At 40.5% G+C, this 17404-nt stretch overlaps 2 protein-coding genes across 3 annotated transcripts; both read left to right on the forward strand.

Moving 5' to 3' along the window:
* Window positions 1-1462: 1462 nt before the first annotated feature.
* On the forward strand, window positions 1463-9283 carry LOC308086444 (4-trimethylaminobutyraldehyde dehydrogenase A). The gene is made up of 12 exons (XM_080429967.1): window positions 1463-1538; window positions 2459-2617; window positions 3641-3786; window positions 4148-4277; window positions 4613-4747; window positions 5205-5401; window positions 6391-6531; window positions 7002-7190; window positions 7287-7374; window positions 7533-7674; window positions 8022-8134; window positions 8817-9283. Exons 2-12 carry the CDS (start codon window positions 2476-2478, stop codon window positions 8909-8911), a joined length of 1518 nt encoding a protein of 505 aa, XP_080286093.1. The 5' UTR covers window positions 1463-1538; window positions 2459-2475; the 3' UTR covers window positions 8912-9283.
* A 1367-nt stretch (window positions 9284-10650) lies between these two features.
* Window positions 10651-15437, forward strand: med8 (mediator complex subunit 8). Of its 2 annotated transcripts, XM_080430899.1 has the most exons (7): window positions 10651-10741; window positions 11798-11919; window positions 12049-12193; window positions 12292-12432; window positions 12871-12958; window positions 13050-13286; window positions 14441-15437. In XM_080430899.1, the coding sequence occupies exons 1-7, from the start codon at window positions 10736-10738 to the stop codon at window positions 14509-14511; spliced, it is 810 nt and encodes a 269-aa protein (XP_080287025.1). In that variant the 5' UTR covers window positions 10651-10735; the 3' UTR covers window positions 14512-15437. The 2 variants fall into 2 exon arrangements, with proteins under 2 accessions (XP_080287025.1, XP_080287024.1); XM_080430898.1 differs by lacking the exon at window positions 10651-10741 and having other exon boundaries at window positions 10859-11919.
* The last annotated feature ends 1967 nt before the right edge of the window (window positions 15438-17404 follow it).

Below are 17404 nucleotides of genomic sequence, written 5' to 3' on the forward strand. Positions count from 1 at the left end.
CCAACAATATAACAAGATAATAAAATAATACTTAGGTCAAAACTTATTTTTTATAGATAACATACAGTGTCTATGATAGGTTGTATGGTATGATAGGTTGTATGGTATTAGCAGCAATGGGGATGTGCAAGAAGGCATAGGTTTCACTTCTCTATGTAGCCTACATTGTGCAAGTAATTTTGAGCAGCTGCTCAAGGTTCTATTTGTTCGACGCCCGGGGAGCAGTTGGGGTTAAGAGTCTTGCTCAGAGACACTTCAACACATACACTGGGCTAGTCGAGGTTCGAACCAGCAACTTTGGGATTCCCAGTCGGCCTCTCTATCCACTCATCTACTGCCACACCAAATCATCTGACAGGCCCGTAGTATCCTGTCATTCAGTGTCCTCGTGATCCAGAGAGGATTTTCTGAGTGCTCGATGTTCCTTCTCGTGTTCCTTTTCAGCATAGCTTCATAATACAATTACACACAAAATACATTTATGATAGTCTTGATTCTAAGCTAGCCCTTGCTGAATCATCACTCTTGAGAATCATACCTTGCTCAGTGGTCCTACAGTTAGACAGAGAGGGTTATTCTTCTGGGATTTGTACTTTTCTGAGACTCTGGTCAGATCTGCATCTTCTCCAAGCATTAGGCTTGTTGTGCTGAAAAGTAGCCTATTACATTGTTTATGTGAACTGCAGTGTAAATGGGTATTGCCTTAACAGATTAAGCTTTAATCTGTTGTAGCTTTTTGGAAAATAAACATATGATTAGTCATTAAATACACAAACGCTTATGTTAATTATGTTAATTGAGTAGAGTATTCCAACATGGTAAAATGGGTCAGATAGTGGTCACATCGTTACGTAATATATGGGGCGTGTTAGCCCTGATACACGACTGTCATATATTATATGGCAGTCATGGATGATCTTCAAAATAGTGTTTTCACTTTCTCCCTTTTTGGTCCGTACATTCTACATAAACGTTCAGATTTCAAATATAAAGTGCTTACCCCATGGCCACGGATGTTAGAATTATATACGGCCCCTCAAGAAGTACCTGTAGTTTCCACAATGTTCAATAAAAAGCATTTTAATCCGATTGTTGGCCATTTTCTCCGTATTTTTGCCATAATGCTTTCAACTAAGTGACCCTATCGGGTGGGGGGCGTATTGCACGCTGATACATTATAACTCGATGATAAAATGGCCACCTATCGGATTAAAATGCTTGTTATTGAACAATACGGAAGATACAGGTACTTCTGAAGGCCCGTACATAATTGTAACATCCAGGGCCAAGGGCTAAGCACTTAATATTTGAAATCTGAACGTTAATAGATGTACTGACCAAAAAGGGAGAAAGTGCAAACACTATTTTGAAGTTCATCCATGACGGTCATGGGAGATGACCCTCTTGTGATCCATGGATAGGGGCGTGTGGGCGTGCACATTCATGTGTTTATTAGACTCGACACAGTCGCCATTGTATATTTGTATTTTTCGCACAGTATCACATCCCAACAGCCGTTAACCTTTCTACACCAAAAGGTAATTTATATTTCAAATTCACATCTCGCAGCCGCTGTGTGATGATTCTGCATATGAACCGTTTGCTTTGTCAGCCTAGTCTGTAAGGAATTTACTGTTAGATTTAAACGCGGTACTTTGATTCAATGTCGCGCAGTTTCTATATTTTGTGAACTAGCTTGCCTTGCAGAGATGTGCGTGCGCGTTACAAAATAAACAATCAAAATCTCATGTTAACGTTAATTTATTGATTGTCGCGCAATGCATTTGTTGGTTTACGTCAAGTAAACGTGCATGCTTGCATAACGTTTTATGTCATATCATCAGTGGTGCCACCACTGTGGTGGAAGAAGTACTCAAATGTTTTACTTAAGTAAAAGTATCAATACTGCAATGTAGAAATACTCTGTTACAGGTAAAAGTCCGGAATTCGAAATGCACTTGAGTAAAAGTACAAGGGTATTGGCATCAAAATGTAATAAAGTACCAAAAGTAAAAGTACTCATTATGCAGAATGTCCCATTTCAAGTTTTCAAATATATAAAACATATTTTGACAATAGCAGATCTACAAGCTCACTATGTGTTGCGAGGCATTGTGAGCTTGTAGATCGGCTATTTTCAAATGGATGAAATGTATATATAGGGCTGAAGTGGTTAATGTATGTTTTGTAATAATAATAATCAAAATCTACAAAGTAACTAGTAACTAAAGTTTTCAAATAATTGTTGTCTTAAAAGTACAATATTTGTCTCTGAGGTGTAGTGGAGTAGGCTAGAAGTAAAAGTACTGAAAATTGGTAATAGTCCAGTAAAGTAAAAATACCTCAAAATAGTTACTTAAAATAGTTAATTAGTTACTTTACACCACTGTATGTTTATGTTAACTGCTGCACGTGTCTTGATCGTTTTGTTATAATGGTCCTTTGCATTTTACTGTAGGTGCTAAACGACATAAAATGGCCCAGTCATTGCTTGGAACAATGGCCACTGCTGCAACTGGATCTGTGGTTGTGACAGAGCATCTGAACTACTGGGGTGGGAGCAGAGTCAAACCCAAAGATACAAAGAACTCTGAGCCTGTGTTCGAACCTGCGACAGGTAAATGCATCAAGGTTATAGACTGATTCAGTTAGTGGTGGAAAAAGTATTCAAATGTTTTGCTTAAGTAAAAGTATCAATTCCACTATGTAGAAATACATTACAAGTAAAGGTCCGGAATTCAAAATGTACAGTACTTGAGTAAAAGTACAAAAGTATTGGCATGAAAATATACTTAAAGGACTCATTATGCAGAATGTCCCATTTCAAGTTTTCAAAATGTATATATATTTTTTTAAATGGCTGATCTACAAGCTTGTGACGCATAGTGGGCTTGTGAAATATAATATAGAGCTTAAGTCGTAAATGTATGTTTAGTAATACAAATCTGAATGTACAAAGTAACTAAAGTAAAGTTTTCGAATAAAGGTAGTGGAGTAAAATAACAATATTTTCCCCTGAGATGTAATGGAGTAAAAGTATTGAAAATAGGAAATACTCCACTAAAGTAAGAAATACCTCAAAATTGTACTTAAGTACAATACTTGAGTAAATGTACTTAGTTACTTTACACCTCTGGACTGATTTCATTGAGTACAATGATATAGACCACAACAGTTACATTAGTAGAGCCTTGTAGAACACTGTGCAAAATGGTATCAAGTTCACTGGTGCATGTCTGTGCAGGTCACTTGAGGTAAACCTAGACAGTTGCATAACTGTAAATCTGTCTCCACCCTGTGTTTTGGTGTACTGTGTGGCTCTTCACACTGAACATTCTTCATGTGTCAGGGTTCAATTCTAAAGAGTCTAATCTAGAAATACTTCATTTAGTTTTGAAAATGTGTTAATTTAGCTAATTACATGTAAATGGAGTGGCAATTTCTTTATAAATTATATTAACTGTTGAGGATCTGGCAAGCCCGCTGTTGTATTCCCCAAGGCCCTTCACTATAAAACCTGAATATTAGTTATTATGCTGTATAATCAGTTCCACCGGATATTTCCTTTCTGATATCTGCAGGACTTGAGAAGAGTTAAATTCCATCATATGTACCAAAATATGTTCCATCATATGTGCAGGTCGTGTCTTGTGTGACATGGTTCCTTGTGGAGCAGAGGAGGTAGACGAGGCTATCAAGAGTGCCCACACAGCTTACCTGAAATGGAGCAAGTTGGCTGGCATGGAGAGGGCTCGGATAATGCTGGAGGCTGCCCGCATTATCAGGGTAAGATAGACAGATAGATACAAAGTCATTAAACTTGAATGTAAAGAAAAAAAGGCAGACTTCTAGTCAAGGTGTGAGACATAAATAGTATTGCACAGTATTGCAACTAAATTGGATATGCACTCTTATGACTATGCAATAGGATAGTAGTTAATCATTAAACAATACATTCATTGATGTGTTGCATCACTCTTGGCCTACTTTTGCACTGAATACCAGTTTATTGTCTCTTTCACCATTCATTGTGTCCTCTCAAATTGAATGCAAACATGATTCCGCTAAATAGTCTAAATTGACACAGGGTATTTTCCGTTGGAACCTTTTCTCCTCATAACATTGTGGTGCCTTCAAATATTAACAGGAGAGAAGAGACAACATTGCCAGGCTGGAAGTGATTAACAATGGCAAATCAATTACTGAAGCTGAAGTAGACATTGACGTTGCCTGGCAGACCATACAGTACTATGCTGGCATGGCTGGAACACTTGCAGGTAGGTGAAAAACAAATGGAGGAAGAAAGTTACTAAATAAAAATCGGTGTCTAAATGATTGTTATCATGGCATTTGATATTTGGTTCTTCAGTTACAGTATTTTAAACCCATTAAGACCTGAGGCCGATTCTACAAATGCCTTAGTATTAGTAGATGTACAAGCTCGCAGCGCGGCACAAAGCTTGTATATCTGCTTTTTAAATGGCCAACGCAAAAATCTAAAACACACAGCAGATGCTTTCCCTGTTTTAATGGGTTAAAGTTCCAAAATTTTATTCTGTTAAATCATAGTACTTTGTCATTATATAGCTTTTCGTGCTTGTCATCTTTGCAGGCCAGCATGTCCAGCTCCCAGGGGGAGCGTTTGCTTATACAAGAAGGGAGCCTCTCGGTGTGTGTGCTGGAATTGGTGCCTGGAACTACCCCTTCCAGATTGCAGCGTGGAAGTCTGCTCCTGCCCTGGCATGTGGTGAGTTTGCCACAGCTGTTCATAATTACACGTGATTCCTGCTTTGTAGATGTTTCTCTGCCTGATATCACCTAAGAACAGGATTCCTTTTATCCTAAATGGTTATGTATCGGGTAGCTTAAAGGGATAGTTTTCACCCCCAAAAAATATATTTTTTTCTATCGATCTCCCATGGAGACTTGAATTCATGGATATTTTTTAGTTTTTGTCACATTCCTACGCCAATACTTTGATGACCAGCGGACCTGTAGGCAGCGGTTCCGGTAGGAGACACAAAGGAGACTCTTTGTCTTCCACCGGAACCGCTGCCGGTCATCAAATTATTGGCTTAGGAATGCGACAAAAACAAAAAAATATCCATGAATTCAAGTCGCCATGGGTGACTAATCGAAAAAAAAGTCATTTTGGGGGTGAACTATACCTTTTTTAAAGCGTATATATTTCCTCTTACCCCTAGGTAATGCCATGGTATTTAAGCCCTCTCCGATGACCCCTGTGACCGCTGTCATTCTGGCTGAGATCTACCAAGAGGCAGGAGTACCCGCCGGTCTCTTCAATGTTGTACAAGGTGGAGCAGAGACTGGCACCTTGCTCTGCCAGCACCCCATGGTAGCTAAAGTGTCCTTCACTGGCAGTGTTCCCACAGGCAAAAAGGTACACAGGCAAACATTTTATGAAGTCTAATGTAATATTGCTTTGCTATAACCTGAAAAACAATTGCCATCAATCTGATGATATGTATGTCTTGTAAGTCAAGAATCACTGTTTCCAGCATCCGCTGAAAACATGGTTTCCGCTGGACCAGTGCCATCTATTAGAGAGTTACGCCAACTCCGTTCACTTCTTCGGGCCAGGTCTTCTACATACACATACATTGGCGAATAGTGACAAATCCCTAAACCGGAAGTTCATGGAATGCATTGAAGTTGACGGCTCCTTGTCACTATTTCCAGCTACATGAACCACGTGACCGACGCTGTTTCTGACCCCTCATTGGCGCAACTCTCTAATAGAAGGCTCTGCGCTGGACTATATCTTGTCGGCCATGTTGGCCGACAAGATCCTATTTCTCCGTCCAAATGTTAAATGAATCGGCAATAATGTAATACACCTCAGTGCGTGTCTGTGTTGTGCATGTGACTGCATCACCTGTTACTGTAGTGCAGCGCAGTGCATCTTTTCACCACTTTAACGCAGATGCGCCAGCCCCACGATTCCTGCGTTTACCCATAGTTTCACAATCTTTGAGCTGCAATATAAGTTGCCCACATCTGAAGATGACTGCTTGGCTGTATCCTTCATTGTAGCTACTGCTGCAATATCATGATCAAAGTTGATCATTTATTGCTCCCTGTTTCATGTTGCGCACCCTTTGTAAATCCATTCATTTCACAAAATGTGGCAAGGGATGTCTGTTTTGCCTCCACGCCACTGCACAGCTCAGGCGTGTGCGTGTGCGTGTGCGTGTGCGTGCGTGTGCGTGTGTGTGTGTGGTGAGGCGCAGCGCAGTAGGGTAGTAGGAAGGCTCTCAGAAAACCATACTGATGTTTATATTTAATGTGGCCAATGGCCGGCATATACAGGCTAACCGCAAAGCTTGTTATAGTCTTACATAACACAACGTATGTCTCTTCTACACTCAGATCATGGAAATGTCGGCCAAGGGGGTTAAGCCTGTGACTTTGGAGCTGGGAGGGAAATCTCCCCTCATCATCTTTAAGGACTGTGAGCTGGAGAATGCAGTGAGAGGAGCACTCATGGCCAACTTCCTCACCCAGGGACAGGTGAGGAAGTAGAGCTTTTCGCTCACAGGAAAGCACACCAAGACACAGCTGCCTTGTTCACAAAATTGGTTAAAGCATTTAGTCCTATATGCATAATTTTTCATACAATGAATCGAAAATAGCCGATTTTCAAGCTCACAAACCCGTCACCTTGTAACACACTGTGAGATTTGTAGATCTGCTATTCTTGATTTTATTTTATTTAAATAATACTTATCTGAATTATTTGTAACATTTTCAGTTATAATGACAAAAGTGAGGGCAGTTTGAAAGTGGTTAACTGTCTTCTTCCCTTTCTTTTTTTCTATGGAAATAACAAAAAAACTATAGAACAGTACTTCTGTAAACCTGTGATGTGATAATAAAGCTGATTCTGATATGATGATCGTAATTCACCAATCACCATGTCATGCTGAAGTCTGAGCCGATCAAAGACACCAGTCTTGACCTGTTTTAAATCTTTCCACAAGGTTTGCTGTAATGGGACCCGAGTATATGTGCAGAAAGAGATCATGCCACAGTTTCTGGAAGAGGTGGTCAAAAGGACAAAGGCCATCCCTTTGGGTGACCCTCTGCTGGAGGGCACTCGTATGGGAGCGCTGATCAGCAAGCCACAACTTGAAAAAGTTCTGGGATATGTCAGCCAGGCCAAGGAACAGGTGTGTTTAATGATCTTGACATTACAAAGAAGTACTTAAATGTGCATGAGCAAGCATTTCTATGAAATATTTTGACTAATATCTCTGTTTTCCTAGGGAGCTAACGTGCTTTGTGGAGGGGAGCCATTCACTCCCAGTGATCCAAAACTGAAAGGAGGCTACTTTATGTCACCTTGTGTTCTTGGTTTGTATTTTAGATTTTCTTTTTTTTACTGATATAGCTTAAGGTTTCTAGTAGTTTACTAAATCAATACTCGTATGACATCAAATGTAGTATTATGTTTTTTGTTGTTGCTGTGATTATTGTTACATGTGTGACATGCAAAATTTCTCCCAACTCAGATCAATGTAGAGACGACATGACATGCGTGAAGGAGGAGATCTTTGGCCCTGTGATGTCTGTTATGTCTTTCGACACTGAAGAGGAAGTTCTGCTGAGGGCCAACAACACTACCTTCGGTTTGGCCTCTGGAGTCTTTACCAGGTGAGCATGGTCTCTGGAGTATTAACCAGGTGAGCATCAAGTGGAGAGAGTTGCCTTTTGAGGAGGTTTTCATCAAAGCTACCAGACCATCATCCGACTATCTACCACTGACCCTTTAGACTTAAAGATAAGAAAGCCGGTGCAATCTATTGGATGCAGTCCAGTATCTCCACAAAGCAACCATAAAATATAATACATATATTGCTCAAGACTACTGATATTCATGGCCAGAGGATGACTGCCAGACTGCCTGTGTCCTAAGCTGTGAGGGCACACTGTGTATTTTTACTTGTCGTGGTCTTTAATGTCCAGATCATACATCCTTCTAATCTTCCCTGCCCCTATAGGGATATATCACGAGCTCACCGCGTGGCAGCGAACCTGGAGGCAGGGACATGCTTCATAAACAACTACAACGTCAGTCCTGTGGAGGTGCCCTTCGGAGGATACAAGATGTCAGGTGAGATGTTGTAATAATGACCCATTCAGGACAGCTACGTTTGTCTTAATGGACATGGACTAATGCTGGCCTAACACCAAAGTGATTTCACTGTCACAGTCAAATTTCCAACGTCTGAATAAAATCATGAGAGTTATGGTGAGCTCCTGTCATCTCGATCGTTTGGTGTAAGATGGTCATAAAAATTGGGCAGAGCTGTCAGTCTTTTTCTCATCTTTTCTCAACATTTCAATAAAATCAAGGTCACGCAGACATGTGCGCATTCACACAAACAATGACTGCTGCGTGGACCTCCTAGGTGGAAGTGTGCCACTATATACAGCATAGCCGCACGACCCAAAGCAAACCCTGAGTAGATATCCACCAAGCAGCTCCATGCAGCAGTTTTGTTTTGTTTGTCCATCCATGTCGTTTTTGTTTATATTTTATACACTGAGAAACACTTCTCATAGGATCGGTGCCAGACATATTGCATTTGTTATTTCCTCATGTCAGACTTTGGTCTTTCAAAAGTTTTCATAGTCTTCTAGTGTAGAGGAGACACAAGAGATGCATACATAGATGTTTGTAGGATTTACATGTATAGCATACAAATGCATTTCCCTGAATAATGAAAAATATGTAATTCTGTACAATGGATGAATTTATGACTTTGTCAATCAACCATTGTGTTTATCACCAGGCTTTGGAAGGGAGAACGGCCAGGTGACGATTGAATACTACTCCCAGCTAAAGACTGTGGTTGTGGAGATGGGTGATGTGGACAGCCTCTTCTAAAAACAGAAGAAAGAAAAACCTTCACCACCAAGTTGACTCTACAGTGAAAGAACTTCCACACTACCTTTTACTGTATGTCTATATATCTATAGACTGTGCACCAGGAAATGTTTGTTTCCACATCCTCAAGACTACTCTTCTTTTAGTAGATCACTTTTTTATTTACATGTTCACTTGTTCAGGATCTAGACAGACTGAAGAGTATTTTGAATAACTGTGGTTGTGGAAGCACTTTGAACTTACTCTGATTTCTGTAAATCATTACATAAGTTCTACAACACCCGAGGTTGCCTTAACCCATGCCAACCTGCATTTTACACATCTGGTTATTAGAGGCCAATGAGCCACATGTCAAATAAATTGCCTTGTGATACAAAAGCCTCACTACTTTCTTACTCTTTATTGCTTATAAAAAAAGAAGAGGAGGGGGGGGGGAGTATGGGGTAGTTATAATTGCCTTTACTTGAACTATTGACTTGAGAATACCTGTGATCCAACTGAAGATAGAATGGAATTGGGAATTATCATTATGAGACCTAACTGTAATTAATTGTACTAGCATGCCCTGAACTTGTCTGAGCCTGCTGTAGTTTTGCATTACTGTAGGTGTTCAGTACAGACTATGAGGCCCAATGAACTGGAATTATTACACATTTGTATCTGTTATGTGACCTTGTAAGATTTGGCATTATTTCCACTGACATTATGTGAGGGCAATATTTCTCTTGAAACTGATGTGTATATATATCTTAATGTATCTGGTGATGCATTCACTACTTTACTTACTTGACTGTCCAGAGTAATCCAAAAGACATGGCCATTGTATCAAGAAGAGCCTTTATTATTTGTAAAATGCAGCAAAGGGTTCGACCAGCTGATACAGAAACCAGCTTTGTATCACTCGCAGTACCTAACACCAACAATGGGAGGCAGCAATACGCAGCAATACGCCAAAGGGTACAGCCACACATGATGGGATGGGATGGGATAGACGGGCGGAAGTCCCATACACACCCATGTTATCGCGACCGTTCTTCCGGTTTTAAACTTAACATGGGTGTGTATGGGACTTCCGCCCGTCTATCCCATCCCATCCCATCATGTGTGTATGCACCCAAAGGGTGCAGCCACACATGATGGGATTCCCGTCGTAACACGGGCGGAAGTCCCATACACACCCATGTTAAGTTTAAAACCGGAAGAACGGTCGCGATAACATGGGTGTGTATGGGACTTCCGCCCGTGTTACGACGGGAATCCCATCATGTGTGGCTGCACCCAAAGGGCGTCTTGGCTGCCGGAAATACAACCAGTGTTGCCATGTCTGCTAAGCTTATTATAAGCGATGTTGGGCTTGTTTTTCTGTTAAGTCGCTTGTTAATATTGGTAGTTGCGGTTTGCGTTTTTTGGGGCTTGTTTCTAAAGTGTAGTTGCTAATTTGGGACTTGTTTCCTGATGTTGTTTAAACTAGTGGTTCTCAAACATTTTCAAGTCAATGACCCCCAAATAAATGTATATATTTGTCTACGGACCCCCATCTGAAAATATTTTATGCCAGGGAGTGGAAAACTGTTATCAAAATTTCTTCAAGATCTTTTTGAAAATAGCAGATCTCAACGCGACGCGTTGTGAGCTTGTAGATTGGCTATTTTCAAATAGCCAAGGGCGAAGGGCTCGCTTCTTTCTCTCTTTCGGGCTTGTTTTCTTTGACCTGGTTGCTTGTTTCTCTCGCAAAACCTGGCAAGAATAATAACACGGTAGTTGGACATTAGAAAGAGTTTGTGTTCTACGCTTCCACTCATTTATTTGCTTAAACTCAACAAAATGCAGGTAAATTCCTCCATGTACCATGTAGCCTTTTTTAAATTAACTTAATGCATACTTGCTTGTGGTGTGTATTCGTGTTTTAAGTAACTAGTTGAGTTATTTACGCTAACTGGTTAGAGTTAGCCATAGCATAGCATAGCTATCTGTAGGTTTAGACCAGAGATTCTCAACAGTTTCATGCCAAAGACCCCCAAATATTTACACGTTAGGCCGCGGACCCCCATTTTAAAACATTTGGTGCCAGCGGGACCCCCACAAGAGAACAAGGGGATGCTACTACCTAGGTGCTCAAAGGTGTTGAGGACGGTGCCTGATTTATATGTTAAGGTCAGCCATTCTTTTAGGTTAGTTTGGACAGGGAGTCGACACCTTAAATGGCTTTTGGTAAAGCATTCCACATTTTGGTGGCAGCATAGTAGAATGTATTTTTTCCCCCATGTTTGAGCCACATTTTGGGGGAACAAGGTCAGATGATCTCCCTCTGGTGTGATGCCCATGGGCAGAGAAGTAGTCTGATAGGTAACTGTGCACTGTTCCTTGTAGTATCTTAAAGACCATACCCAATTACCCATTGACTGATGCTGCACTCTGTACTCGACCTTGAGCCAACCCAGACTAGCAAGTGAGCTGGCATTAGGTGAGACCTGAGTGTGAGGCCTAGTAGTAGTCCTATTAGTTTGTTTTGAGAGTTCTGTGGTTTTGATTTGAGTGACATTGAGAACAGAACCACGAGGTGCAAGTGTAGTCAAAATGACATTGAATGAGGGCTCCAGCTAGGGTACTGTTGTTGATAAGAGAGGAGATCCTGCCCAAAAATGTTGTCTTTGGTTGACTTTCACTATCACCGTGTTGCCATTTCTTTCACCGGAAAGTTTGTTATCCAAGATACCCAAATACCTCTTCTTTACTTGTGATTACATTGTCACCAACTCTGACCGTAAAGTCTGAGGACTTACTGAGGTTGTATGTGGGTCCAAAGAGAATTAATTCAGTTTTACCCAGGTGTAATAATGACAGTTTATGAGAATGTTAAACTTGTTGAAACTCATTATTCCACAGCAACGAGAGGAAAAGCAGCTTGAGGCATCGGTGGAGTCACTCATCACTCGCGTTGCACATCTCAAAAGTGCACTGCACAATTTTATATACAAGCTGGAAAATGAATTTGAGCGTCTGACATGGTAAATGGCTTATCAGGAACATTAACCTAACAACGTTACATTAATTCATTCCAAGGTAGTTTTCATAAATCAGTTGTAATGTCCTGAGTAGTGCTGTCTAATCTCATGCGTTTGTCTTTAAAAAAACAGGCCGTCTGTCTTGGACAACTTTGCTCTGGTCTCTGGTCAGCTGAACACCATCAACAAACTGCTGAAAAACGATAAGACTCCATCGTTTCGCAATCAAGTTATAATTCCTCTTCTCCTGTCTCCGGATCGAGATGAAGAACTAGCAGTGCGTATCTCAGGAAGAATGTCAGAATCTTTGCCTAATTTTCTTTTGCAATTTGCGTATTCGTAAGCTCACTGTCCTGATACATTGTCCATGCACAGAAACTGACAGAGCAGCGTGTACCTGTGTTCAGCCATGAGATCGTACCGGACCACCTGCGTACCAAGCCTGATCCAGAGGTGGAGGAGCAAGAGAAGCAGCTTGCAGCGGAGGCTGCACGTATTGGGCCAGAGGTAGCACAGGTACGGTATACATGTTTACACTGTTTTTTTTTCAAATTTCAATTCTTTCTTTTGCCTACGATTAATGAATGACATAAAAAAAAATAGCAAAGCTTGTCGATCTGCTATTTTTGCACGCCACTATTGTTCAACAAAGTATAAAATTGGTGGTTAAGTGGTTAATCAGACTAATCAATTTAGTCTATTATAAAAAATGGATTCAAATGTTTTTGTGTGGAATCATTGATTTATAAGAAAACATACACACACACACACACACACACACACACACACACACACACACACATATATTTTCGGTTAATTGGCCAGCCCTAAATGTCATGTAGTTCTGCGTCTTGTAGAAATGAAGAATACACAGTCGAATCCGGAGTAAACTGTTAAATGTAACACTCAGGGTGTTACTGTGTACCTTACTTACTTTTATTTTTTCCTCAACAGAAACAGATCCAGACATTGAACAAGTTGTGTTCCAATCTGCTGGAGAAGCTTAACAATCCTCGTGATGACAGGGATTCAGAAAGTGCCGGTACGCCTGGAATATTTCTTCTATGAAAATATTTTTTGTTACGCATGATGCAGTTATCAGTTTAATGAGAATAGATGTCCATTTTTTACAGCAATACGGCAAAACAAGCCATCTTTTAACCCCGCTGATACCAATGCATTGGTCGGTGCGGTCGCCTTTGGAAAGGGTCTTTCCAAATGCAGGCCTCCTGGGCCAGTGGCCCCTGGACATCCAGGACAAGGGCCTATGATTGGAGGTCCAACCTTACAGCAAGTCACTATTGGTGGTGGTTCAGGTCAACAAGCAGGAATGGGTGGGCCTGTGGCTCCAGGACAGCCAGGACAGCCAGGTAAGAAAGAACAACATTTGGATGAAAGATTCACGTCTGATTTATACTGCGGTGACAACATGTTGTGCAATATATCACTTAAAAGGAAAATGTTTCAATTGGAAAATAGACATTTCTTGTCAAGGGACAAACATTACTTAAATTAGGCTAAAGGTATCAAGTAGATCACTAATTTGATGGCAACTATGCTGATCAAAGTGACTATTACTAGAAACTTGTAATACTAGCAAACATTTGTCTCAGAACATGATGACCTATGGGTGACCATTATCCTCTTAAATTCTCAGCAGTAGTGCTGCACGATTCTTGCTCAAATGTGAATCACGATTTTCCTCCATAAGAATTGAGATCACGATTCTCACACAATTCTCTTGTAAATATATAAATATTATATTTTATATTGAAAAAAAAATTGCCATAATTTAAAATCGAGATTGCATATGTGTCTGAATCGAGATCACGATCTTTTTTCGATTAATTGTGCAGCACTACTCGGCAGTATACATGTTTAATAGCAAATTAATAATAAGTTGAACCCAGACATTTCACAATGATGCATGTTTGTTTGTAATTCCCAAAACAATCAACCAAAATTATGTTATGCAGGGCATATTGGCATTGCTTTGAGCTTTTTTTTTATTCTCCTGTTGGACTCATAAGTAAATGCAGTACTGCCATAGTCAGAGGTCAGCAAAGATTTGTTTTCAAGATATGGCAGTTTGGTGCCACTACCAAAAGCACTTACTGTATGCCCTCTAGATGCTGTAAAGTGTAGTTCTTGTGGCTTGTGCAAAATAAATGAGGTTTAAGTGTTCGGTGTACTAACTTAAAACATAACGGTCAATTAAACTTTTGGCTCATTGACATGGCATAGACTCCATTCTCTCCTCTATATAGGTTATTTCAAAGGACATGAATGTTGAGCTCAACACTTTAAGAGATGTAATCATTGCCAAAAAGAAAATAAGATGAATGATAAAATATTGCTTTATAATAATACTAATGCTAGTGTGGGACTTCAGTATATTGATCAAGACATCGTTAGTGATTTGATTTCCCAAAATGGGATTCATGGTTTGTCGTACCCACCAGAAGGACAGTAGGCAGGTAAAATTTCAGCTTTCAACTGATATGTATTTCACCTTCTTTTGCAGGAAAAATGCCGAGCAGCATCAAGACAAACATCAAATCAGCCTCTGGTTCAATGCATCCTTACAACCGATGAGGTTATACCTTGTTCTCATTTATTATCTTTACCTGTCGACTTAAAACGGTGGCAATATTCATATACATCACCATGAAGCCTGATTTCTAATTAGTCATATGACCGTGCCCTGCGCCGAAAATAGGCAATCTACGATAGATCGGCTATTTTCGGCACAGGACATTCAGTATCACAGACACCGTCTTGTGTTCTATTTATGCAGAATAACGTCTAAGAAATGATCACTTTCACATTTGTTTTCCATGTTGATTCCATGGCATAGGCTTTATAATGTCCCAAAATAATCATTGTAATGCCATTTCTGAGCCTCCATGTACTTCCACAAGTTAACCACTTGGTGGCAGCAAACAATAGTTAAGTGACCATAAATGGCATTTGTACCCAAGAACTTTGACACTCTTAATGAAAATATTTGTAAACTGGAATATGGGGTCATTTAGACCAGATATCATTACATTTGCGTGTTATGGTGTGCTACAGTTCGTAGTCCTAACACCCAGGAGTGAGTTTTACTCAATAAATTCCAATGTTTTTTTACCATGTGGGTTTTTTTATGCAGAAATAAGGTTAACATACAGTTAGAGTTAAATGTTATCTTCTACGACATAAATTACACTAATGTACACTTTTTCAAACTTGGAGTAATTGTGTAATTGTGTTTCAAAAATAAAGAAACAAATAGTACCAAGTACGTTGACTTGGGTTAATATGGGAAGCCTTTGTTTGGTACAGAGATTATTTTCTTAATTTGTCCAAAACCCAATGTAAAAATGCATTGGAAATATGCGTTATGAACCCATGGTGGTAGTAACTTCCGGGTGTGCCTACAAAGACCTTATCTCTGTATTGGGAACCACCGTTCAGATGTTGATGATGGTACCATTACTCTTTTTTTTGTGTTCTCAAAAAATAAAGGTTAGGCCCAACATGAGCGAGTCAACTGATTCTTTACTGAAAAAAATAGTTATTTTACAATTCACCTATTTAATTTGCTTAATTTCCTGTGTTGGCCTAGGAATAGCTACTTTGTACCAGTAATTCATTATTTACTGCAGTAGTTTGAGGAAGATACTGTTTGCCATTAAACAACCAACCCTGGTGTATTTAAGCGCTGCAATGTGCACCGTGATATCATTTTAATTCAGTGTTGTGAGTGCTTTCGCAGCCCACACTCCGTGCTTACATTTTGCCCATTATGTATGGTGAAACAAAGGTGAGAGTAATGTGTGTGGACGTTGCTCTGTCTGGCCTGATAATGTCACAGTGTTTAAAGGGAGGAAATGAGGAAGTTCATGCTGACGTGTGAGGGCCTCTCCATGCTCGTGGTCTGTCCACTCCAATCCCTGTCCCGCTGAGCCATGGCGGCAAAGCACAATGACCACTGTGCTGTCACAGGATGCAGCCCGATGGGCTGACCTACATACACCCTCTGTCCCCGAACAGGCGGACGTCTCGCTGTGTCAGCCGCTGTAGTGGGAGCCTCTGCTGAGACAGCTCAAAGCTGCACAAGGTCAGACTTGTGTCCACAGATGAGATGTACACTATAACCGAGGTGTAATGGACAATGTACTGCCATGCAAAACCTCAGAGAAGCATGAAAGCTCCAGTGTGGTTTCTGTCCCAAAACTCGAAAGGAGTCAAGGTCTTTCCAACAAAGCAATTATCTTCTGGGGATGTTAGGTGGGTTATTACACATCTTTTCCTGTCTCGGAGGAGCGAAGAGAGACTGGGAGTGTTAATGAAGTGGGCTTCAAGTTGGTTGGACCTCAACTAACATTCAATTTGCACTTACACAAAAGGTACAGTATGTGAAAATGAAATTCCCTTGCTGAATATTTCACATGCGCACACACCCACACATACAATACTGCACATTAGTCTTTAAATGAGGTCCATCCACCCCTGTGCTCGATTTTTCTTACTTAGAAATTCTATGGAATCATTGGAATGATGGCCTAAAGGTGTGAATGACTTACGATGGGGGGAATGGCACAGTCGTCCCCTTGCTCTTTTCCAAGCCATCGTTCTATTCTGAAGAAAGTTGAAAGAATTTCCTCACATCTTCAAGTACAGGGTTGTTAGGCCAAGAAGATGAACAAAAACGATATATAGCTTATTTAAGATGTCCATCCTCAGTCTGCATACAGCTTTCATTAACCACTTAACCCTATATATATTTTTTTGTGCAAGGTCTCCCAGGGGTCTATACCCGATCCCCTCCTTTTTTCCCTCTGCACCAAATCTCATCGAAAACAGCCGATCTACAAGGGTTAAGGGTTAGGCTTGTAGATCTGCTATTTTTGTTGAATGTTTGCCAATTATGACATGCTCAGAATAGGGACGCTGGGGTTCATTTAGTTAAGTGTGTTGGTTTAACCCTGAGCTTCAGCAGATCTCATCTTCCATCCCAGGCTTTATTCTGATCGTAACCCATTTAGACCTGTTACACTAATATGTTGTTATATCTTTCAAGTCGGTAACACCTCTGTGTCATTTTAGTTGTTGCTATATAGCGACATTTAATTCTTTTTCATTCTTTTAATGAAGATTTGAAGTTTTTCAGAAAACTTAGGTCAGGATTTAGAAGGCTATTTTAGAATGGGCCTCATAGTCTATGTAAATAAGTATTGAATGTAGTCCTATTTTTACAATGTCACTCTGCAGGAGTCTAGCCATCTAAAGAGGGTCTGTCTGTGTGTAGACTGCCCTAGCGTGGCTCATATCTGGCATAGAGAGGCGGGTTTAACATCTCCGGAGAGAGAATGCGTGTGATCCCATTGGTTCACCGATCTGTCCGTCAGCCCCCGCCCCGTCAACACAACATTTGGAGCGACACCCACTGCACTCTGGTTGGTTGGGGAAATGAAACGCTTCCTATGCCCGGAACACCGAC

Source organism: Gymnoscopelus braueri (assembly GCF_963280865.1).
Source record: "Gymnoscopelus braueri genome assembly, chromosome: 6".
In the NCBI taxonomy this organism is placed as follows: Eukaryota; Metazoa; Chordata; class Actinopteri; order Myctophiformes; family Myctophidae; genus Gymnoscopelus; species Gymnoscopelus braueri.